Raw genomic sequence first — 22,691 nt, forward strand, 5'->3', positions numbered from 1 at the left:
ATTCTATGTACATTTTGTTTTGACTTTATTCAAGATTTAATTTGGCTCAACTTTGTTGATTTTGTATTGAAACAGATAACAATATTAACCTTTCATTGAAAACATCTTTAAGAGGGGCAAATAAACAATAGAATGGGAGTTATGGATAAGCAGGCATGAAAAAGTTATGTTTTTTGTGTGACATTTTCTTTAAACAAAAAATTGTATATATTGTATATATTATATTAAAAAGCAACAAAATAGGAGATTCACTGTACATTATTGTCATACAGTTACATTTGGAAATAAAATAAACACATTGTTTTAACATTAATTTATATGTTTGCTTAAGAAGCCAAAACCTTCTTCAATCAAAACAGTCATGCATTAGTTTACTCAGATGCATGACTGGGTGTAGAAGTGGGAACTTGGGGGAAAAAATGTTTTCTTGTACAAAAATTGTTGGCTGTTATACTTTTATGGCTCCATTTAACTTAAATAATGTTTGCTTCAGATAATTTTTGTAGGATCAGTCTAACCTTTTTTGTTCTGAGAAGTCTAAAAAAAATAAAGGAGCAAAAAGTACCAAATAGAAATTATGCTCCAGTGCTCCAGTAAGAGGCAGCACAGCACTGAACTGTGGCCAGACGATGCAAACTCATCAAAGAACTTGAAACTTCTTCCAAAAGCAAACATTTATTCACAAATCTAAAGATTCACTTTTGTTTTTTTTTTTTTTACTTTCTTAAAAAAAAAACTCTTTTCAATGGGATTCTGTGACTTGCACTGTTTTGTGTAGCTTCATTTTATTAAGTTAAGAGCAGCACTCATGCATATATAAACAAATTCAAATGAATCAATAAAAGCATGTCATTTTTCAGAAAATCCGTTAATTAACATTCAGACAAGAAAAAAAACATGATTACATGACTAGAGAAAAGCAAATCATGGATGTTTATAGAGGATTTTCACAAGTTTACATGAAACAATAATTTAAGGTTTGCTGCAAATGAACACTAAGTCCATTTAATTTTATGTTTCATTTATCCTGGCTGCACATTTCTGGCTGCTGGCTCTTTCCGTGTTTGTCCTTATCCAAGTTTGTTTCTCACTTATGCCCTTTTTTGTAATCTTATTTTGCAGCTGCCATAAAGCAGAGCAGCTTCTAAGCAGAAAATATTTTATGAAAAGTAGCAGCAACTTTATAATTAATGAATGTAAAACAACAACTTCTCTGTTATTCACATTATGCTATTGAGATGGATATATATATATATATATATATATATATATATATAACATTTGTGGATTCAGACTAAAGTTTGACTATAAAGTAATGTTTATGACACTATAATAAGAGCTTGTTAGTCAGCAAAAGTTGACTCGAGTTTTTATCAAGCTCAATCTTTTCATTGTTACCACTTTAGAAATTACCACAAAAATATCAAAATCCACCTACATAAGGATAATAATGAACAGTTGTTACTGCAGTTTACTATTAAAGCCTTTTATTGTGTTTACATCTATTATTGTGACGAATCAAGCTTTATGCTTAGTGTAAATGTAATGTAAGTGCACTCAAAAAGGAATGCAGCTGAAGAGAGCACTATGTAAGATTTTTTTTTAAAGATTCTGATTCTTAATTGTGAAAAAATATAAAACAGACACTCACACCATAAAGTTATAGAAAGTCATTTTTATACTAAAAAATATTTCTAGTTAATTAAGTCAAGTAGTTTGTCCATTTACTTATTTTTTTAATCAAAATACATTTAAGATTTTTTTTTTAATTCCCTTTCTCAGCCCTTATTGTGGCACAAGCATAAAAACGTTTCAAGTACAAAAATGATCAATGTTTTTCTGTTAAATAAGTCCTAGTAAAATATGAATGTGATTATGTAAGACGTGTATGTGAGTCACTACATGAACTGTGTGAAAACAGCATGAATCACCTCAAGATTTAAATGCATTAATTCTATTAAATAAAGATTGACCAAACAGCAGCATAGAGTGAGGTCAGTTGCACTGACTCAATACATCTGGTTTATTCAGTTTTATTTAGCATAAAATGACAGTGTTTTTTGGGTAACCCCTTTAGTTGTAAGCAACAGTCTGGTCGATCCAGTTGCGGAGGTAGGACACACGGGCGTAGACGGCGGGGGCGTACACGTTGCAGTTAGAGGTTCCCCATGATACAATACCCACCTGGGTCCACACACCCCCAGAAGCCTCACAGACCAGAGGTCCACCAGAGTCACCCTGAAAGGGGATTGTTGATTGGTTTGATTCAATCGTTATAACAGGAGCATAACTTTAGAGTGGGGAACTGTTACCTGACAAGAGGAGACTCCAGAGGCTCCAGCGCAGATCATAGCATCAGTGATTCTGTTGTAACCCCAGTAAGATTTGCACTGATCAGGGCTCATCAGAGGCAGGGCAGTCTGCTGGAGGTAACGAGGGGATGCTGACAGAAAAAAAAACAGGTAAGATGCATTCTGCTGTAGTGTTTTTCCCAAAATAAGCTGCAAGTTTAAATAAAAAAAATATTTTTTGCTCATTTACAAGTTTGTCCAGTCTTGCCCCAACCGGTGGTGACACACTTGGTCCCAGAGGGGATGCTCAAGCTGGAGGAGGCCAGGCAAACCGGAGAAACACGGGTCGTCAGCTGTGCCGGCGAGGACAGCTTCAGCAGTGTGATGTCATTGTTGAAGTTGTTGGCGTTGTAGGAGGAGTGAGTGATGGCCTACACAGAGAATCGGGAACAATAAGTCAAACTGAAATGATTATTTATTTTGGAATCAGTTCCATTCATTGAAGCTTAACAAAGTCGTTCCGTACCCGAGCAATGTTCTTGACCTGGATCGGCTCACTGTTGTACTGACGATCGTGCTCTCCCAGAATCACATAATGACTCGTTGGACTGGAAAAAACAAAAAACACCCAAGTTGATCACCTGCAGCTCCTGTTATGGTTTGTTGCTCAGAATACTCACGACACACGGCAGTGAGCAGCAGTGACCACCCAGTATTGACTGATCAGGGATCCTCCACAGAAGTGAAAACCTCTGCTATCCTTAAAGATACAAGCCCATTTAAACCTTGTCATTTTGGTGTTGTGTTTTCACAGCAAAGCCACACATGGGACAGAAAGAGAACTACCAACCTGGAGTGAGACCTGCCAGGGCCACGACCCAGACACAGCGTTCTCCCCATTCACGATCTTGTTGTAGCCACTCACTTGTGGCTTAATACTGGGCACTCCACACCCTGAAGTGTGCAAGTAAAGGTTATATTTTCATTTGGATACATTATAAACTGTCTAAAAGCCATCTTTTATTATGATAGCAATCTTTTATCTGTTGATCTGAGGAATATCTGAAGCCAAAACCGTCTTAAATCAAAACTACCACCATGTCTTCTCTGCCATAGCTTAAATTAGGACTCCTCACTCACCCAGTGTAGAGGCCACAAGAGCCAAGCAGCTTATGAGCAAGAACATCACTGAGTCTGCGGCGTTTTCTGTGTGTATCGGCTGTGTGGGACATGAGCTTTTATCGTATAGGTTTGACCCTCATATCTCAATTCACTCCCCCCACGGCCAACACTCAGCTGTCCCAACATGGGAAGACACCATCTGGTTGAAAAGTTCTAAAACAATTTATGCCTACACTTAAATTGGTTGATTTAGGAGTAAAATACATTCATTTAATTAGGCAATTAATTCAAAATGTAATCACAAATCTACATTAGAGTGTGGATGTTTGCATTGAACACTCCATACAATAAAACTGCTTCATTAAAAATGCATTTCTAATATTTTGATAGCGGCCAATTTGCTGAAAAAAATTCTTTTTAAAAGCCAAAACATAAAAATTCCTACCTTTACTTGTCTTTAGTGGGACATTCATGTTTAAAGAAATGAAATGTAGGTCTTCATGTTTATGCATAAACATGATGCTTTTATCTTACATCATAATAACCAGTGAGACGTGATGAACATTGCAAGCTTTTATTGCATCAATGAAACATCATAACATAATTTGCATGTTGGTAAGAATCCTTAAAATGCTTTGAGCAAAATTAAGTTTTTTATGCACTTTTTTTGCAACAAGTTACACCTGTTGTTATCATGCCACATTACTGCAATAATTCCGGCAAAGTTGAGCCTTCATCTGAATTTAATGGAAGTTGTTTCAGTCGACCTCCTCAATAGTTGGGCCAGAGGAGGCTCCAGCTCCACCAGGGAACCCCCCTGGCGCCGCTCCTGGCATTCCTCCAGGCATACCACCCTGGTACAGCTTAGAAATGATTGGGTTGCACACCTTCTCCAGTTCCTTCTGCTGGTGTTCGTACTCATCTTTCTCTGCCGTCTATGAACAGAGAAGGAAGAAAAAACCTCACTGAAAATCAAGGCCTGAAGGTTTATGAGGTAAAGAAGAAAAGAGAAGTGGGAAATTGCTTAATGTTGTTTAGTTTCAGTGAAACCGTGCTTACAGAATCAGGCTATAAAGATTGATAGTTAATAGTTTTACCTGGTTCTTGTCCAGCCAGGCGATGATCTCATTGCACTTGTCCACAATGGTCTTTTTGTCTTCGGGACTGATTTTGTCTTGAAGTTTCTCATCTTCCACCGTGCTTTTCATGTTGAAAGCCAGAGACTCCAAGGAGTTTTTGGCTGTGATCTTGTCTCTCTGACTCTCATCCTCAGCTCTGAACTGCTCTGCCTCCTGCACCATGCGCTCAATGTCCTCCTTGCTCAGTCGTCCTGTGGACAAATGGAATGCAAAGAATGGATGAGGATAATAACGTGGAATGTTTCCTTGGTTTTCATGCAACGTTAGCTTAAAACATTGGTAATACCTTTGTCATTGGTGATGGTGATCTTGTTTTCCTTTCCAGTGCTTTTGTCCACTGCTGACACGTTGAGGATGCCGTTGGCGTCGATGTCAAAGGTTACCTCAATCTGCGGGACTCCTCTGGGAGCAGGTGGAATACCAGTCAGTTCAAACTTGCCCAAGATGTTGTTGTCCTTGGTCATAGCTCTTTCCCCTTCATAAACCTGTTTATCAGAAACACATCTGGATCCATCAGCAACCATTCTTGACATTCTGAGTATTGGTGTGAACTTTATCTGTTATCTGTTTGACCTGAATGAGTACGCCAGGCTGGTTGTCTGAGTAGGTGGTAAAGGTCTGGGTTTGTTTCGTGGGAATAGTGGTGTTCCTTTTGATAAGGACAGTCATCACTCCTCCAGCTGTCTCGATTCCCAGCGACAGAGGGGTGACGTCCAGCAGGAGCAAGTCCTGGACATTCTCAGATTTATCCCCAGCCAAGATGGCTGCCTGCACGGCTGTGAAGGGTTCCCAGACAGAGAAAAACATTATAGTTCCTAGAGGACTTTTCTTCAATTGTATTTAAAAATAAAAGCAACCTACCTGCACCGTAGGCCACAGCCTCATCAGGGTTAATGCTTTTATTTAAGTCTCGGCCATTAAAAAAGTCCTGCAGGAGTTTCTGAATCTTGGGAATGCGAGTGGAACCACCCACAAGCACAATGTCATGGATCTGGCTCTTGTCCATCTTGGCGTCCCTCAGGGCTTTCTCCACTGGCTCAAGGGTACCTCGGAACAAGTCTGCGTTGAGCTCCTCGAAGCGCGCCCTGGTGATGGAGGTGTAGAAGTCTGTGCCCTCATAGAGGGAGTCAATCTCAATACTGGCCTGGGTGCTGCTGGAGAGCGTGCGCTTGGCGCGCTCGCATGCTGTACGCAGGCGCCGCACGGCTCGCTTATTGTTGGTGATTTCCTTCTTGAACTTGCGCTTGAACTCCGTGATGAAGTGGTTGACCATGCGGTTGTCAAAGTCCTCGCCGCCCAGGTGGGTGTCACCGGCTGTGGCCTTGACCTCAAAGATGCCGTCCTCAATTGTCAGGATTGACACATCAAAAGTGCCCCCTCCGAGATCGAAGATGAGGACGTTACGCTCGCCACCAACCTAAGATGCACAAGAAATTGAGCATAACAGCATATGGATGACATTTTAGCAGTAAGTTAGGTCTTCACCTTTTTGTCCAGGCCGTAAGCAATGGCTGCAGCTGTGGGTTCGTTGATAATCCGGAGAACATTCAGTCCAGCGATGGTTCCTGCATCTTTAGTAGCCTGACGCTGAGAGTCATTGAAGTAAGCTGGAACAGTGATAACTGCATTGGTCACAGGCTGGAAAAAGACAATATTGGTTAATGGTCAGGTTTGAGGCCCAGAAGACATCCAGATGTAGTTGTTAGAGTTTGACTAAGGGTTAGAAGTGTCCTGGGTCGGTTTTCTGGTGTTTTATTGGTTATTTACCTTGCCCAGGTAAGCCTCGGAGATCTCCTTCATTTTGGTGAGAACCATGGAGGAAATCTCCTCAGGGAAGAAGGTCTTAATCTCCCCCTTATATTCAACTTCCATCTTGGGTTTGGAGGAGTCGTTCACAACCTTGAAAGGCCAGTGCTTCATGTCAGACTGAACCACAGCGTCATCAAACTTGCGGCCAATCAGGCGCTTGGCATCTTGGGTAAATTTAACAGGAAAATAAAAGGGACACCCAATGACACACTGAATAATAGAGAATGAAAGTGTGGCTAAAAATCACTTAATAATTACCAAACACGGTGTTAGAAGGGTTCATGGCCACCTGATTCTTGGCAGCGTCTCCGATGAGTCTCTCTGTGTCAGTAAAGGCCACATAACTGGGTGTGGTTCTGTTTCCTTGGTCATTAGCAATGATCTCCACTTTGCCATGTTGAAAGATTCCCACACAGGAATATGTGGTTCCCAGATCAATTCCTACTGCTGGACCTTTAGACATCTATGTCAAAAAAAAAAAGTTGTTGCAACATTTCATTTTCATTCCAACTTATGCATTTATATTTCATTCATGTTATCAGTCAAATTGAAGTTTTTAGATTATATTTCAAGCACATGTTCATTATAGTATTAACTGTAATCGTACCTTCTTTCTCTCTCTTATGAGTTTTTAGACCACCTTTTTCAACAATTAAACATTACTTCATGTTTTTATACAGATTCTCATTCATCCAGGTAATGTTCTTGCAGTATTTCTGTTTTTCAGGGTGACTAGAACCTATTGTTCAGGAAAATTGAATGCCACTGGAGAAAATTGGCTAGAATATTGCACATCACTTACAAACAACTCAACATGACATGCTCACTTCTTCTCATAAAATGAACTGAGACGATTAAAGAGTTAACACATATTTCAAAAGCCTTATGTAAAGGCAGATTTTTGGGGAGTAAAGCTGTTATTAAGATGTGGGAGGGACAAACTAAATTCAGAAAGCATCTCCAATCTATTATGATTCTAAGGTAGTTTTTAAAAAGTGATTTATGAACTGAATTGGGTTTTTTAAAATATCAATTTTCAAACAACGGCTACAACCAGAACACGTTTTTGAATGTTCATTTCCATGCAGTTGTGTAACTCAGAGCAGGAAAATGCTGACATGCTGTTTGGTTAAGCTACACTCTATCAGTTCAACAGATTTCTGCTACTGGACTTACTTAAATAAGCATTTTAGGTTTGGGTTTAGAAGTCGCAGTTAGTAAGTGTCACATGCAAACCTGCAAGGACATAATGACAAATTTTGTCTAATTCACTCCATCTGTAGAGAACTTTTAACGAACTGAGCAAGACATGATACGCAGCCAGGCCAGAATGCACCACGTGTTGCTTTTGCAGGTTACCTTGTTCAGTTAGAGCCTCGAGACGTGAGATTTTACTGAGTTAAAGTCACGGTTGGCTTTTGCCCAACACTCAGCACGGCTGTGTGAACTCCTCCTCTGCACTCCTTCCCTTCTCCTGGTGAGCAGACTGAAAGACAGAGAGTATCTGCCAACCGCGTATATAGAGTTCTGTGCAGGCAGGAGCCAAGCAGGTGTCAGATGACTCTAGAGAGGAAAGTTCTAGACCCTCATTTCTGCTTACTGATCACTTTACTTGGATGAACATTTGGTATTCTAGTTCTCGAATCTTCCCAGACAGCCAAATGAATACATATGTGAATGGCTTTGTTTTTAACATGTACTTTGAACTACTTTTCCTTGACTTAAAAAAAAAAAAAAATCTTCCAAAACCCTATTTGACTTGCAACTTTTCAAGAGTATTACATACAAAAAATATATATTTTTTTAACAAGAGACTAAATAAGGGTGTTACTATACCTATCTAGTTATTTTTTTATTATTTTAGCAGCTTTATTCTTTTTTTTTACTGAAAATTCTCCATGAGTTTCATCTCCATTTCAGGCCCAGCTAAAGTTCAGCTATTCTTGTTGCATTGGCTCTTCAGGCCTTAAATAAAACTGCAGTGTGTTGATTACACCACCTGCTACAACACACTACACCTACAAACAGTTCCGTGTTGCATAATCTCACGAGAGACTTTTTTTGAGCCACGTGACAGAAAATATGAAATGATCAAGAAAGCAAAGAAAGTTTTTTTTATTTTCTTTTTCTCTTCATTTATAAAATAAATACTGTACAGTGAAAACAAACGACAACATCATGAGGATCCTAAACATGAATTAATAATTATTAACAAGAGCAGCCACTATAAATATAAATGCTTCCCTTAGAAATAAAACTATACATTGACAGTGTGTTGACCCTTTAAGCTAACGCTTTAAAATGAATAAGCTACGGAGGTGATCGATGAAGTCTTCCTGTGTGTTTGTGTTCGCTCTGCAGCGTCCGTTCATATAATCCCAGGAACAACTCTTGCAGTAGTTATAGAAGTGGCGTTCCGCTTTCTGCAGCGTGCTGTTCAGGTCCAGTTTTCCGTGTAGACTGCACAGAAATGCACTGTTTTTATCAGTCCAAGCGGATGCATGAATGTGCCTCAAAGTGCGTACGGACAAACCTGCTGGTAAACTGGATGAGCTGGACGTCATCCCTGCACTGCAGCAGAGACTCTCTGTTGTCCAGCAGAATGGCTGCACAGACGAACAGCTCAAAGGTGAAGTCTGTGTTGAACGTCTGGAGCTCCGACTCTGGACTGTCCTCTGCAAACATCCCAGGGAGAAGACGTGTGAGTGTGTGAGTTGTCAGAAACGTCACAGGTGCACCTCTGCCCCGAGCTTCACCTGCTGTGTTTTCTTGTGCTAGCCTCTCACGATAACGCGCCCGGTCCACCTGCTGTGAGATGAGCTCCAGGTGGTCACAACTCAAGATCTCAAACAAGCGCAGAGCATCACTGTGCTCAAACTCTCTTTGGAAACCGAGCAGAAGCCACCTCAGAGGAGCAACAGACGCATGGAGACCAAAATGTTATTGAGTCTATAAAGAAAATGACGTTTAGGATGGTTTTAAAGACCTACCTGTGGCAGAAAGTGAAGCTCTCCATGTTGTCTTTGGTCAAATGAGCATACAGGGGAGGGTCCAATTCCTTCAGCAGGGCTGCCTCAAGCTCTGAAAGTAGTTCAATGCCAGATGAGAGTGATAGGAGCACGCTTTGAAAAAACTGGGTACAGATTCTGACTTTATGAGTTTAACAACAGTCACACCAATACTTTGAAATACTTTTAGAAAAATACTAGTGGGCAAGAAAAGGCCTTGATCTTCTTTAGTAGACAATGAACACCTCACACAGTTACTAGAGATAAGTTGGACCATGATGATAAATATTGAGAACCCTGGGAGGCTGGAACACTGACTTAAAGGAGGGATGTTTGCTCCAACATCCAAGAACTTTGTCAAAAAACTGAAGAAATGTGCTACCATCAACTTGAGACGGTCTAGGAAATTGAGTGGGGTAGGGAGGAACAAGTGTGTTCAGTGTGTTGAAAATCATTTTTGGAAAGTGTGAATGAGTGAATAAATGTTCTGATTTACAGAGAACAAGTCAGATTGTGGACAGCAGCAGTTGTTGCTTTTAAGGTGAAAAAGCTGTAAAATAAAAAGGAAGAATAAAAATATAATTTCATATAATTTGAATACATATTTTAAATTCAAAACATTTTTTTGTTAATTTCTTTCTTTTTAAATAATTTATTCTACTTAATAAATTGACTTTAATAATCTTTTCAAAATTCTTTACAAAATAAAACGCTCCTTAAATTTAGCCCACAAACATCTGCCCAGGTGCATGAAATAAACCTGCGTTTGTCTCTTACCAATTTTCCTGTGCAGACCGTCAGCCTGGAAATCTTTGGAAAACTTCTCCATGTAGCAGGAAAAGCTCCAGAAGGTGTCAACCTCACAGTCCAGAACTTCAAGGAAGCGGCTGCACAGGTCGTTCATCCCCTGCGCATAACTGACCTCTGGAGAATAAAAATTGAAGACAAACTTCAGGACAAACAGCAACTACTGGTGTTTGATTTAAAGTGAGAGATTCTGTTTACCTGGATGAAACGCTGCGTAGGTGATGAGGATATCTCTCAGAACCAGCAGATTTCCTAAGCCTTCATTCCTGCACAGGGGAATGATCAGTGTTTAGAAAATTACTGAAAATATTTGGCTCTTATTAAAGACAAGGATCCTTGTGACCAAAGTAGAAAGAGTTGATACAAGGAGGTCTAACAAAATCATGACCATAGTTGGTTCTTTTCAAGTATTTATATTACAAAATCCCAGGATACTGAAGGAACAGATCAATTTGCACAAGAGTTCTAATGCGAACATCCAAATGAACAAAAACTAGATACAGTTTTGACTCTATGTTTCTGAAGAGTTAAACACAAAAGACATAAAATTTTGAGAAAACTGCTTCAAATAAACATATTGCCTTTAAACAAAAAAAGAGTGAGGAAATATGAGGGGGAAAATCACATCAATTAATAGAAAGTACTTGAAAAAGCAGAAGAAAATCGCATTAATTCTCATACCAATGTTACACATGACATTAAAGCCATTTGAAAGAAAATAATAGGAATGTATTACAAATTAAAAATATATAAGTTTTTTTAATACTTGCATCAATATCGAAAGGGCAGATTATTAAAAATATTTAACCACAGCGATTTATTATGTTCAAAGAAAGATTTCCCTAAAATTAGCAAATATTTTAAATCTTCATAGATGTACATTTTGGAAAACAAAGAAGCTAACATACAGTAAATGTATTGTGTGTTTTATTTAAGAAATTGTCATCAAAACATACAAAAAAAATCAGAAGTATAAAAATATTGCATTTCTTATTTAATAAAAACATTTGAATCTAAGATTTTAATGAAAAGTTTTCATGGTTTTGGAATCCAGTAAAGATGACAAAGTTGGTTTTGACACTGGGACTAACTGCTGCAGCTTTTTTCCTTTTTTTTTTTTTTTAAATTTTATTTATTTATTTTTTTTACTTCAAACTATTTCTTTGCTGCAATCTTTTTTAAATTAGGAAGTTCGGTCTTAAATATTGTGCCAGAGCTTTTTGAAGCATATCTCAGCAGTCTTTGGGTAAAGGACAGTCTCTAGTTAGACGTACAAGAACACAGAGGGCAAAAGATTCTTCAACTAACATAAAAACATCTTTAAGAACGTTGCGTAATAGTTAGAGAAGAGCAAATAGACACAGGGACAACTTGCAAACCAATCCTTTGTGATGTGAGAACAGAACAGAAATATTATAAAATGCCATTTTTTCATTATTTTACCTTGAATCATCTGACACAGGGTGAAAGTGCACTCATAATGAGTTGTGGTTGCAAAGACTCACTGGTAGTAGCTTAGATCTCTGTTGGTTCTGGGAACATCTTTGTCGATGATCCTAATGGCTTCCTGCAGCTCCTCACGGTGAAACGAGACCGCTCCAAACAAAAACTGTCAATCGGACAAAACGTTTTACAGGCAGACCAATGAAAACTTAACGTAGTCTTATGAAAAGAAGTATCTCTTTATGATTTCCTCAGAAAAGACACACAGTGAACCTGAAGTGTGAATTTGACAAGGATTGAGACAATAAGAAGTCACGTTTGAACGTGATATGCAAGGACTAGATTAAACTAGAGTAACTGTGATTTATTATTTTATTTTTTAAAATGCATTGAAAATGGTCTGTGCACAATAATTTTGGCTTATTAATATCCAAACTTGTACAGTCTGGTCTGACCTGCGCTTGAAGCTCCAAAAAAGAAAGTCTCTCCTGGACCTCCTCTGACTGGACCTGGCTCTCCTGCTGTGCCTGAGCCTCCCTCTCCTCAAAGTACCTGACAGCTTTGATCAACTCAGCTGGATCAAACCAAAATAAACGTTATTTTTTTTTAAAAGGAAGGAGAAGAAAAGAAATAGAAACATTGTGACTTTTACCATCTGTGCCATTGAGGCTAATTTTCTTTGCTGAGGGCAGGAAACTTTGCCACTTCCTCTTCATGACCCGGTAACGTACGAACAACTGCTCCTGCAGCAGAGAGCGCTCCAAAGCCGTGGAGCCGCACGGGTACATTCCAAACAGGAAACGCCACACCAGGCCACGATCCGATGGAGAAACCCCACCTAAAAAAGATTCATCATAAAAATGTTAGTGATTCTGAGAGCTGAGCCAACACGAAGACGAGAAGAGCTTTTCCAGAAAGACGAGCTTCTGTTCAAACATTTTATTTAATAAACTTTCAGAGGATTCTTTGATTCTTTTGCTTAGTGGGGAGAAAAAAAGATCCAGTGGAATGTGCGTAAAGGTCATCAAACCTCAAAAACCATGAGTGGGTTTTTACATTCCTGTTCACGGACATGTGACCAAACACTCCCCACCATTGACATTTTACTCAAAACATTTTAAACACACTTTTTCTTTACCAAAACGCTACCTATTGCATTACCAAATCATAAAATTTAACAATTTTGTTCAGCTGTTCCGTAAATGGTGCCTGTTGTTTGATCAATGAAGTCACGCTGGAGCTCTTCACCCCAGGGAATCTGACGCGGGGAAATGTTTTGACTTTCTGGAAGAAAGGGATGACTGTGATCCAGATGAAGTCAAGAGACAAAATCATCACTTGACTTTAGCTGTGGTCCGTGGGGATCCCATGGTCAGAGTGAACTGATGCATGTGAACAGCATCTCAATGAAATCATCTTTAATGCTGTAGGCAAGTTGACTTGTACAGCACAGAGACAATTCAAAGTTCTTTACATAAAACATTAACATTCAAAGGAAATATTAAAAGTGATCATTAAAATAAGATTTAAAAAAACGTTAAAAGAGCAGAATTTACATTATTTATTATTTAAACAGTCTGGATGTAAGCTTTTGAATAACAACTGACAACAGGTGGGTCTTTAACCTGGATTTACATATGTTTCAGCTGATCTAAGGCTTTCTGGATCATCTCTGTTCCAGATCTGTGGAGCATAGAAGCTAATGTTTGGTTTGGACTATAGAAAACAAACACATCGCCTGGTGCAGATAACCTTACACTGCAAAAACTCAATCTTAAGAAAGTAAAAAGACCTTTCTTTCAAAAGAATCGTCTCATTTTCAAAAATAATCTCATCAAAAAAAAGTTTTCCAATGGCAAAATAATTTGAGATGTTCTAGTGACAAGAATTTTATTCTTAAAATAAGACAAATTTATGTCCCACTTGCAGATTTTTTTTTTCAAATGTTTAAGAATTTTTGACTAGTTTTAAGGTAGCCTAGCTGTTTTTGCTGTGTGCAGCTTTTATCTGAAGTAAACAGGAACTATTTTAGTGATACAAAAAGTAAAATGTTGGAGAGGATTAAACAAAGCCTGTAAACAAGGACTTTAAATTAGCTTGCATCCTTTAAATTATACGGCATTAAATGCATTTAGGAAGTTAACAATGTGGGAAATTCTGGCTTCAGCAGCAGCTGCTTTGTGACCATGCAGAATGAAAACAGAAAGAAACAGTGATCTGCTTAATCCACTGGATTAGAGATTATATTGCAAAACAAGTGTTAGTAGATTACTTAATATTTGAACTATGACCTATAGGTATACATTTCAAAGAATTTTATTAGTGGAAGATTAAATTGTAAATTTTTTTAAACGCATGCGGTTAGTACTGGAAACAGTTGAGGTTTATTAAACAACTCGGATCTGTTGGACCGTTTTTGAAGATGTGCATCCTCAGTCTGGACTCGTCCACCCTCCCTCCCGCGTCCATCACTCCAGGTATGACGAGGCGCGCGGCGGACAGAGCGGGACAGCAGACCGCCGCCACTCTCCTCCGACCGCGAGCGTGCGGTCCCGCCTGCGGCGTCTCTCCTCGCCCCGCAGCCTGGCGCTCTGTTCCGCCGCCATTCAGGTCTTCCATGCGAAAACTCCTCCTCAAGCAGGTGAGGAAAAGGGGGAAATCAGCCGCTCCACATTTTATTCCGTCCAAAGCAGAGGAGCCTCTTCCAAAGACCTCCCATCTCTCCGTGTGCAAAAACAACCACAGACCAGCGGGTTCAACGCAGTCATGCGCCTCGAAACTTTTGATTTAGCGCCTGAAAGCATTTCTCTTCTTCTATTTTTTTTTCTTTTGAACTCACATCCAACCAGCTGGAAGTCATATGACTGCAACTTTAGAACTATCCAGTTTGACCCACATTTGTTAAACCCGGATTGTAGTTCCAAAGTTCAGCACTGATGAAAACTTTCTCAGTACCTCCCTCTAGTGGTTGTGAACAGTATAACATCAGTTTCTCACAAATGTTTCCAAACGTTTTTTTTTTAATGCTTTTAGGATGCACACTGTATGTAACCCTGTTTCTAGAGAAGCTATTTATTAAATAAATAAGAAGTAAAAGCATATTCACAAATGAGCTGTTATGATAGCCAGAACAGCACAAAAAAACAATAATCATGCATGTAAAGTAGTGGGACAGGGGCAGCTCTGGTTCTTCAAAACTTAATTTTTTTGCAAGTAGATTTCCAGATACTGTGATTATCTTTTGTAAGTATGTTCTGTAAGGGAAAGATCTGGGCTGCAGGGTAAGGCTAGCACCTGGATTCTTCCAGGGTAAAGTCCGGCTAAACAGTAGGCTGGTCTTGCTTTGTTGTGCTAAAACACAGAGATGCATTTTATCTGAAGAGGAGCATCCCTAAGCCCTAAATATATTCAGCATTAATAGTTCTTCATCAAAAATGCTAGCTGCTCTTTTTGGAAGCACTTATGTTATCACAGATGCTGGCAAGTCTCCCTTCTCTTTAGCCTGGAGAACAGGGACAAAAATGAAGACTGTCAGTGCTGGGTTTAAGCTCACTATGAAAAGCCTTTGCACTTGGAAGGTGTCATTTAAATGCCAGTGTTTGGAATCCTCTTCCATATTTTATTTTTTGCTATAACACAGTAGGTCATTACTATCAATCAATCACTTTATTTACACTGCTCAAAAAATAAAGGGAATGCTGAAACAATTCAGCGTTACTCCAAGCCATTCACACTTCTGTGTAATCAAATTGTCTAATTCGGAAGCAACACAGACTGACAATCAATTTCCCCTTTTTTTATCTTCACAGATGAAAGCAGGTTCACAATGAGCACTTGTGAGAGATCTGACAGAGACTGGAGATGCCATGGTAAATGGTAAATGGCATATACTTGTGTAGCGCTTTTTCTACCTTCCTCGAAGGCCCAAAGTACTTTAGAGATAAAGTTTTAATATGATGATAGAGTTCTTATTAATCATTCTCTGAAAGAATTCTTATATATTTTCAGCAAACATTAATGATATCCTCCAGGAGTCCATCTACCACCTCATCAGAAGAATCCTCAGGCATTGCAGGTAAGTCATATGGGCATGTGGAGGCCACACCCACTACTGAGACTCATTTTGACTTTTTTTTAAAAACATTACATCAAAGTTGAATCAGCCTGTAGTGTGTTTTTCCACTTTCATTTTGAAGTTCACACCCACACCTCTATGTGATTATACAGAATTTCATTTCCATTAGTAATGTTTGTGTGGTTGTGTTGTCAGCACATGCAACTATGTAAAGAGTAAAGCATTTAAAAATAACATTTCATTCGTTCAGGTGTAGGAAGTGTTTTCATTGTGTTCTCTTTAGTCTTTTGAGCAGCGTTTAGAGCGCTTTTCATCAACATGCTGTTGAACACAAGATTGACATAAAAGCCGTATATAAACATTAAGTAAAGCAATAAAAAGTCATTAGACATGTTAGATTAAAAGCAGCAACAATAAAATACAGACATAACAGGGAAGCAAATGCTGTGTCTACAATTTGACTAAATGATTGATTGACAAAGTAAAAACATACAAATAATGAGCCATAAAATACTTAAAAGCCAAATAAGTTCTGGAAAATTTGAAAGGACTTAGAGAACTTTTCGCTGCTGCCAAATGAAGTGGAGTGACAAAACAAGTGTTTTTCCGCGTTGCCCACCACTAAGCTTTTTTTTTCTTTTTTTTTAAAAAAAACAAAACAAGTGTTTTAGAAATCTGTCTATCTAACCCACACATGCAACTTGCAAACCCTAGACAGAGAAGAACCAGCTTGATCAGGGCCGTCTCAGCTTTACGTGACTGTTCCAACCACTTTACCACCATGCAGCCCAACATAAGAAGAAGAATGCACATGGGGATTATATGTCACTGCTCTTAAGACTGACACTAACGTTACTTATGTGTGTGTGTGAGGTTAACAGTTCTCATCAGCAACTGCCATTGTTTTAGTATTTTAAAAACAATTTTTAGAAACTGTTTTTTCATTATTCAACAGATCTTCTCAAAGACCGAGAACCTTCTTTATAAAAAAAAAAAATAATAATAGAAAGCTTTCTAACTTCTCGCATTTTTTTTGGGTTTTACGAAACAGATTAAAATCAGTTTCTTTCGTAGCTCTTTTAGAAACAACTAAAATACACTTGATGTTCAGTTTTTCTTGAGTGCCTACTGCTTGGTGCAGACTTTGCCAATGAAACAAAACACTGTTCAAGTAAAAGAAATTCTCCAAAATCTCCTTGGTTAGACATTTTTTATTGAGAATTCATGATAACTGGTCAGTTAATGGATACATTGTTTTTCACAGAGTCACATGTTGACATATATATTAAAAAAAGTGTAAAATTGTGTACATAAGTGGACAAAACTACTAAAAAATAAAGCTTTCTTTCAGTTTTGTTACTCAAAAAGAAGCAGCAATTCCAATAAGTGCACAGCTAGTATTTCTGATGATGACTCACTTTCATGTTTCGAAAATATTTAATCATTGGTGTTTCCAGGCTGAGAAAAGAAGTTTTGTGCAAACATGCTCGAAACGCCGTAGTTCCTTTAATTTTGAGGGAAATGAACTACTGAGCCAGGAGAGACTTAAAGGGGGCAAAATGTTAAAAATATATTTTTTAAAGTTTTAGGCAACAACAAAAAGGCAGGACACACCTATGTTTATGCATTTATTCATATAACTGAACGTTTATATTCAATATATAGTGTGATCAGTCAGTACTTCATAGTTTTGAACTCCTTCCTATTTTCTTCTGGTGTTGTCACTGCTGTGCTGTGCAACAGGAAACACCCAGAAATATTCACAAGTGTGGTAAGAGCTAATTCTTATCAATAGCGCTCGACAAAGCAGCAAAGCCTCATCTGCGTCTGCCTCAATGTAAGTAAACCTTCCTTTGTTTGCATGAAAAGACTAAAAAATAGAAAGCTTAGATGAACTTAAAGTTTGTATTTGTTGTGGACCAGATGTTGCAGCTGAATGTGATTCCTCTCAGTCTGATGTTCACCCTGGCCTCATGTTTACAAGGTGAGCGACACCCTGAGTCAAAGGTCTTGTTTTAGCTCGACACTGAAGGTGGACTTCAATCATGCCTTTTCTTCTTTGCTTTAAAAACAGATCAGGGTTGGAAATTAAATGTCAGCAAAAGCATCACAGTGGAGAAGGGCTCCAACGTAACAATACACTGCCTGTTCAGCTATCCCGAGAAGCATCACACTCCAGATGTCAAAGTCTACTGGAAGACGGCGGGGACCAGTGTGTGCGCCAAAACGGACAACGACAAGGCGGCTTTCGTTTTTCATCCAAACCAGACCTGCGTGCTTCCAGAATTTACAGGAAGAACAAGGCTGATCGGGAATGAAAACAGCGGAAACTGCTCTCTACAGATCCTGAACATCACAAAGGAGCAGTCTATGTATGTGCGCATCATTGCAAAGGGTGACCAGTACAGTTTTAAAAAGGAACGTGTCATCATTTCTCTAAAAGGTGAAAATCTTAGTCAAACTTGAGGTGCTTTGAAGATTTGTCTCTATTGTTGTGTTCAAAAAAGAGAAATAAATGTTCTTTTTTTCAGGGACATACGTTTTACAACCCACACATGAACCAGGTATGGGTTTTGAGTTTTTCATGCACCAAACCTTCTATTAAGCAACAGTAACATACTGAAAAATGCCTCTTTTTTATTCCCAAAGATATTATCACCACTGCCTGTAAGTACAATCTTTATCTTGTCATTTTTTGATTTTGAAGTCAGACATTTATTCTGTTTGTTTAACTAATGGTTGAACTCATTCCTGTTGACTGCAGTGTCTACACAGTCAGTCGCTGAGGCTTTGACCTTGAACACATATATAGCCGCCATTATACCGGCTGCACTTGCTTTTGTTATGATCATCACTGGAGCTGCCATTTTCATGAAACGCAAAAGGTAAAGCCAAAATTCTGTGGTAGAGGATGGTTAAAATGATCAAAAGTGCATTCACTTGAATTTTTGGGACTCCTGAAAATGATTTGATCCTTTTTCTGAGCCACCATTAAAGGGACGCAGAGTCCAGTCATGAAGAAAATGTCTTGATTTTAACTGATCTCTTGTGAAAATTACCTGATCGTCACAGGTCGAGTAGATCTGTAACCCGGGAGGAGTCAAGCTATTACGTGAACTTCAGGAGAGCGCTGTCGAACTCACACAAGAGGTTTGTTTCATGATTTATAGCTTTCGGACTTTCCATAGACAGATGTTTTGGCGAGTTTTTAATCCAGTTGATTGATTTTAAACAATTTTCAGCAAAAAAACAACCATAAAAATCACAAAGATAATTCAAATACATTTGAGATATTAATACATAAATTGATAAGAGAATAAACCAAAGACATATTTGCGCTCACACATACAGTACAACACACTGAATCCGTTAAATATATTGATTAAATAATAATTTCCCGAAAGTGGGTGGGATAAAAATAGTTTATTTAATCCCCTAATATTTAGATTTGTTATCAACTCACTAAAGGTAGCTTTAATCCAAATGTGCTTTTATGTTTTCAGAGAAACGGTTTGCAAAACATCAGACATTAAAGTGTCTGAAGGGAAAGACGTGGAGGATCCCATTTACATTAATGTCCAGGTGAGTTTCAGTGGTCCGACAAGCCCAACTTATGTTATTTGAATTTAATTTTATTACAAAAATAACCAAACGTAACCCCTCTTCGGTCTTTGCAGACACCAGCAGATGAAGTCGTCCAGAGTTCTGACCACAAGGACAATATTTATGGAAATGTGGATCACTTAGATTAGAAAGTCTATTGTACAAATGCTGTTGCCCCTTTTTGTCTGTGTTTAGGAATCTGAATTTTGTATTTTGTAAAGTTATGTTGCCCGTTTGAAGAGTAAATTGATCTTTTATTCCAGCTTTCTCACATCTGTCTTTTTGATTAGGTTTCCAGGTTGTAAAACTTAATATTTCTTCCTCTAAAAAAAATATGTTATGGAAATTTTAACATATGTAAGCAGAAAATTTTAACTGAATGATTAGTTTTTCTTTACAGTCCCTCTTGTTTTTAGAAAATGAAACCAAATATCAAATTTCAAAATGCACTTTTCTCCGGTTACTTCTCCAGCTCTGGTTACATCAACAACTCGGACAATTCTATTGAAGTTTTGCAGGTTTTGCAACATTGCTATGACAACGGAAGTCTAAGTTCTGTTTTCTGCAGAAGCTATTTATGAAACCTAAATTGGGGGGTAGGGGGCTGCTCCACCCAAAATAGTGTGACAAGTTTTTTTTCTTTTTGTGGCTTTTTTTTCTTTAAAGTTTTTTATCTTTCTCAATATGTTTGCACATGCTTCCTGTAAGTGAAAAAATATTCACTTTCTTTTTAGGTTTGATGCCAAGGATTCAAATCGTCTGATTCTGTCCAGAAAATCCTAAAACAAAAATGGCTTTGGTTTCTTTTTTCTTCGTCTTCTTCTTTGTTGGACTTGTCCCTTTTCACAACTGCAACAACTTAATTGTAAGAGGATCACACCTTTGAACAAAGTGAACCCCTTAGAATGAAAGCAGACTGAAGTGTTTCGCTGATCCTCAGTTGAGGCGGTGGCGACTGCAGAGCTATAAATGTTAAAACCCATATCAACACGTCTTAGAGATACGGGCATATCTTATGAATTTTTTTAACCCTCCTGAATGCTGCACACTTTAAAATGGGCCTGTTAGTGCTGTTCAAGTGAAGTGCTTGCAGCCTGACTTTCAGGGTAAATCTGAATTCTTCCCCTACGGCTTCTCCTATACCCCTCCAATTGTAGGGGCATTTGAAATGTGTTTTTAAGGGCTAACCCTCACGGCAGAGGTATACAGAGCCCTTCCTCGCGGTGGTGATATTGCTGTGCCACAGAGGAAAAGGCCTCTCTTCATGTGGGTGTGCTCTAAAGCAGGGGTGTCAAACTCAATTCCACAGGGGCCCAAAATCAAAAACACACCTGAGGTCGCGGGCTGAACAGGATAAACATTTATTGAACACTATAAAACTAAAATTTTAAAACTTTAAAATCATAACTTTTTGACATAATTATGAACTAGATATATAGCATTACCTGTGATAATGCTAGTGTGAATGCTGTAAGCTGAATTTGGACACTGAAGATGCTGAAAACGCTGAAGCTGAGTGACATGACTTAATTAAAGGCCACGTGCGGTCAAAATCGTGATTTTTATTAAACTGCAATAAAACATTAGTATTTATGTCACAAATGAACCCCCGTAAAATTATTTCGTCACCCGCGGCCCGGTGCACTCTCTTCGAGCGTTCAAAGATAGCGCGGTCGCTCAGATTTTGGGCAGCCAACCGATAAGTAGGTCATAGGTCGTGTGACGTCAGTACAGGAACATACAGCTAGATCCGCTAGTGTTGTGATGACTTTCTGGGCATGGAATTACTTAACATAATAGAATTTAGACTGCCGTGGATTTGGGGATTCGAACGGGATAATGGTGAATAGGTGTGTGGTATTTGGGTGCAGTAATGTGCCGAAGAAGGGGGTCTCCCTTCATTTCAAAGGAGAGGGGCGCTCCCCAGTCAGGGGGAGGCTTTGAGCCCTTCCCGGCCCTCCGGAGGAGGAACGCGGGGGGTGTATGGGCACCTTGCGGGCTCGCGCCGGACGGCCAGGGTGAGCCCGCCGCGCCGCGCTTAGGGGGGTTTGTGGTTCCAAGACCCCGGGCCGGGCATGGGGCGCGCTGTGGGTTCGCCAGACGGTCGTCTAGCGCCGGCAGCCGAGCCCGCACGAAGGGTTTTTACTCCCTCCCGGGGCCGTGAGGCCGGCGGGGTCCTCCTGCGCCCCGCGCGGGGGTTGGTTGCGCGCTGGTGAGGGAGGCCGAGAGGGCGGCGGGGGAGCGAGCCCACCCGTCGCCGCAGCAGCAGCAGACCCTCGTCCGCGGCAGCCCTGGAGGAGGACGACAAAGGACGCTCCGCGGCAGCGGCGGCGCCTTTCCTTTTCCGGTAATGATCCTTCCGCAGGTTCACCTACGGAAACCTTGTTGCGACTTTTACTTCCTCTAGATAGTCAAGTTTGATCGTCTTCTCGGCGCTCCGCCAGGGCCATGGCCGACCCCGGCGGGGCCGATCCGAGGACCTCACTAAACCATCCAATCGGTAGTAGCGACGGGTGGTGTGTAAAATACAAACCATGACAAATCCTGCAGCCTCCTTTCGCCTTCCGCTTGCTCCCCGTCATCGCTGTATGAGCTTTCACCATCGTCATCCGAAGCCCCTGTATCCTCAGATGAGGAAACCTCCGGTTCAAACTGGTAGGGCTGTACACCCTCCGAACCCTGTGTCGTTAAAATTCCCGTGTTTGATGAAGGGTCATCACCTTCATCCAAAGAAATATCCACTAAATCGTGGTCTACGTCGCTTCTCAAACCGTCCGCCATTGTTGTTTATACTCTGGGATCCCTGAAGTGACGTCACGCGCAGCCCCCGCCCATCACCACCTATCGCCCAAATTTAAAGCTGTGCACGACCATAAAATGATCCATAAAATCGCGCTGGATCATTTTAAGTGAATATTTTTATCGGATTCGTTTTCCAAGTTCCATTGACTTTCTAAATAAAAAAATAAAAAAATTGCCACTGCACGAGGCCTTTAAGTCATGTCGAGAATTTAAGATCTCATTTTTCTTCTTCAATATAAAATGAAACCATCAGTTATGGTGGAACTTCTGTTTGACTTGAACTGCCTGAACATGTTTTAGTTTTGACCTTCTCCTCCTTTTTTTTACTCTATCCATCTCCATCCACTTTGCTGTCTCTGCTCTGTCCACAGTCATTAGAGCACAAATATATCTTGTAATTTGACTCCATGTGTATGCAGAGTTTAGTTTGGGTTTTCCACTTTTAAGAAAATTACCACCATTTTAGAACCCCCCCCAAATAAATAAATAAATAAATATAAATTGCAACTTCCCCTCAGCAATCCAAAATCAGCATTCCAGGAAAAAAAATTTGCTTTTTGCCAGTTTTTTTATAATCTTGTAGCTCTTTGTT

The 22,691-nt window shown here is 39.4% G+C and overlaps 4 protein-coding genes across 8 annotated transcripts; 1 reads left to right on the forward strand and 3 right to left on the reverse strand.

Moving 5' to 3' along the window:
- Nucleotides 1-1,985: 1,985 nt before the first annotated feature.
- LOC112143287 (chymotrypsin-like protease CTRL-1) lies at nucleotides 1,986-3,507 on the reverse strand. The gene is made up of 7 exons (XM_024267138.2): nucleotides 3,432-3,507; nucleotides 3,142-3,245; nucleotides 2,972-3,051; nucleotides 2,818-2,899; nucleotides 2,542-2,722; nucleotides 2,313-2,443; nucleotides 1,986-2,238 (listed from the first exon to the last, which is right to left on the reverse strand). Exons 1-7 carry the CDS (start codon nucleotides 3,475-3,477, stop codon nucleotides 2,074-2,076), a joined length of 789 nt encoding a protein of 262 aa, XP_024122906.1. The 5' UTR covers nucleotides 3,478-3,507; the 3' UTR covers nucleotides 1,986-2,073.
- Nucleotides 3,508-3,971: 464 nt separating this feature from the next.
- Nucleotides 3,972-7,862, reverse strand: hsc70 (heat shock cognate 70). Its single transcript, XM_024268088.2, has 9 exons — nucleotides 7,721-7,862; nucleotides 6,620-6,824; nucleotides 6,320-6,525; nucleotides 6,038-6,190; nucleotides 5,414-5,969; nucleotides 5,126-5,328; nucleotides 4,839-5,037; nucleotides 4,511-4,743; nucleotides 3,972-4,348 (listed from the first exon to the last, which is right to left on the reverse strand). The coding sequence occupies exons 2-9, from the start codon at nucleotides 6,822-6,824 to the stop codon at nucleotides 4,172-4,174; spliced, it is 1,932 nt and encodes a 643-aa protein (XP_024123856.1). The 5' UTR covers nucleotides 7,721-7,862; the 3' UTR covers nucleotides 3,972-4,171.
- A 147-nt stretch (nucleotides 7,863-8,009) lies between these two features.
- Nucleotides 8,010-14,719, reverse strand: si:dkey-238d18.4 (TBC1 domain family member 15). 3 transcript variants are annotated; one of them, XM_024266909.2, is made up of 10 exons: nucleotides 14,031-14,713; nucleotides 12,272-12,457; nucleotides 12,075-12,193; nucleotides 11,682-11,785; nucleotides 10,375-10,442; nucleotides 10,147-10,293; nucleotides 9,352-9,442; nucleotides 9,118-9,266; nucleotides 8,895-9,036; nucleotides 8,010-8,821 (listed from the first exon to the last, which is right to left on the reverse strand). In XM_024266909.2, exons 1-10 carry the CDS (start codon nucleotides 14,236-14,238, stop codon nucleotides 8,650-8,652), a joined length of 1,386 nt encoding a protein of 461 aa, XP_024122677.1. In that variant the 5' UTR covers nucleotides 14,239-14,713; the 3' UTR covers nucleotides 8,010-8,649. The 3 variants fall into 3 exon arrangements, with proteins under 3 accessions (XP_024122677.1, XP_024122676.1, XP_024122678.1); XM_024266908.2 differs by having other exon boundaries at nucleotides 8,895-9,266; nucleotides 14,031-14,719; XM_024266910.2 differs by having other exon boundaries at nucleotides 8,895-9,266; nucleotides 14,459-14,715.
- LOC112143147 lies at nucleotides 14,126-19,559 on the forward strand. 3 transcript variants are annotated; one of them, XM_024266911.2, is made up of 12 exons: nucleotides 14,126-14,260; nucleotides 15,429-15,495; nucleotides 15,628-15,694; nucleotides 17,438-17,531; nucleotides 17,618-17,678; nucleotides 17,769-18,137; nucleotides 18,226-18,258; nucleotides 18,344-18,361; nucleotides 18,459-18,579; nucleotides 18,767-18,844; nucleotides 19,198-19,276; nucleotides 19,372-19,559. In XM_024266911.2, the coding sequence occupies exons 5-12, from the start codon at nucleotides 17,618-17,620 to the stop codon at nucleotides 19,444-19,446; spliced, it is 834 nt and encodes a 277-aa protein (XP_024122679.1). In that variant the 5' UTR covers nucleotides 14,126-14,260; nucleotides 15,429-15,495; nucleotides 15,628-15,694; nucleotides 17,438-17,531; the 3' UTR covers nucleotides 19,447-19,559. The 3 variants fall into 3 exon arrangements, with proteins under 3 accessions (XP_024122679.1, XP_036071823.1, XP_024122680.1); XM_036215930.1 differs by having other exon boundaries at nucleotides 17,490-17,531; XM_024266912.2 differs by having other exon boundaries at nucleotides 15,429-15,488.
- The last annotated feature ends 3,132 nt before the right edge of the window (nucleotides 19,560-22,691 follow it).

The sequence above is a fragment of the Oryzias melastigma genome, linkage group LG16, assembly GCF_002922805.2.
Source record: "Oryzias melastigma strain HK-1 linkage group LG16, ASM292280v2, whole genome shotgun sequence".
Classification (NCBI taxonomy): Eukaryota; Metazoa; Chordata; class Actinopteri; order Beloniformes; family Adrianichthyidae; genus Oryzias; species Oryzias melastigma.

Excerpts from the sequence above, each read along its gene's own strand:
- si:dkey-238d18.4 (XM_024266908.2), bottom strand. The coding sequence starts at position 14,238 with ATGGAAGACCTGAATGGCGGCGGAACAGAGCGCCAGGCTGCGGGGCGA. Across the intron at positions 9,267-9,351 it reads AGCTTCACTTTCTGCCACAG|GTGGCTTCTGCTCGGTTTCC; the intron begins GTAGGTCTTTAA and ends TGCTCCTCTGAG. Across the intron at positions 8,822-8,894 it reads CTCATCCAGTTTACCAGCAG|TCTACACGGAAAACTGGACC; the intron begins GTTTGTCCGTAC and ends ATTTCTGTGCAG.
- hsc70 (XM_024268088.2), bottom strand. The coding sequence starts at position 6,824 with ATGTCTAAAGGTCCAGCAGTAGGAATTGATCTGGGAACCACATATTCC. Across the intron at positions 6,526-6,619 it reads CCCTTCTAACACCGTGTTTG|ATGCCAAGCGCCTGATTGGC; the intron begins GTAATTATTAAG and ends AATTTACCCAAG. Across the intron at positions 4,349-4,510 it reads CCTGGCTGGACAAGAACCAG|ACGGCAGAGAAAGATGAGTA; the intron begins GTAAAACTATTA and ends CTCTGTTCATAG.
- LOC112143147 (XM_024266911.2), top strand. The coding sequence starts at position 17,618 with ATGTTGCAGCTGAATGTGATTCCTCTCAGTCTGATGTTCACCCTGGCC. Across the intron at positions 18,138-18,225 it reads TGTCATCATTTCTCTAAAAG|GGACATACGTTTTACAACCC; the intron begins GTGAAAATCTTA and ends TCTTTTTTTCAG. Across the intron at positions 19,277-19,371 it reads CCATTTACATTAATGTCCAG|ACACCAGCAGATGAAGTCGT; the intron begins GTGAGTTTCAGT and ends CGGTCTTTGCAG.
- LOC112143287 (XM_024267138.2), bottom strand. The coding sequence starts at position 3,477 with ATGTTCTTGCTCATAAGCTGCTTGGCTCTTGTGGCCTCTACACTGG. Across the intron at positions 3,246-3,431 it reads TCTTGTGGCCTCTACACTGG|GGTGTGGAGTGCCCAGTATT; the intron begins GTGAGTGAGGAG and ends TGCACACTTCAG. Across the intron at positions 3,052-3,141 it reads CCTGGCAGGTCTCACTCCAG|GATAGCAGAGGTTTTCACTT; the intron begins GTTGGTAGTTCT and ends TGTATCTTTAAG.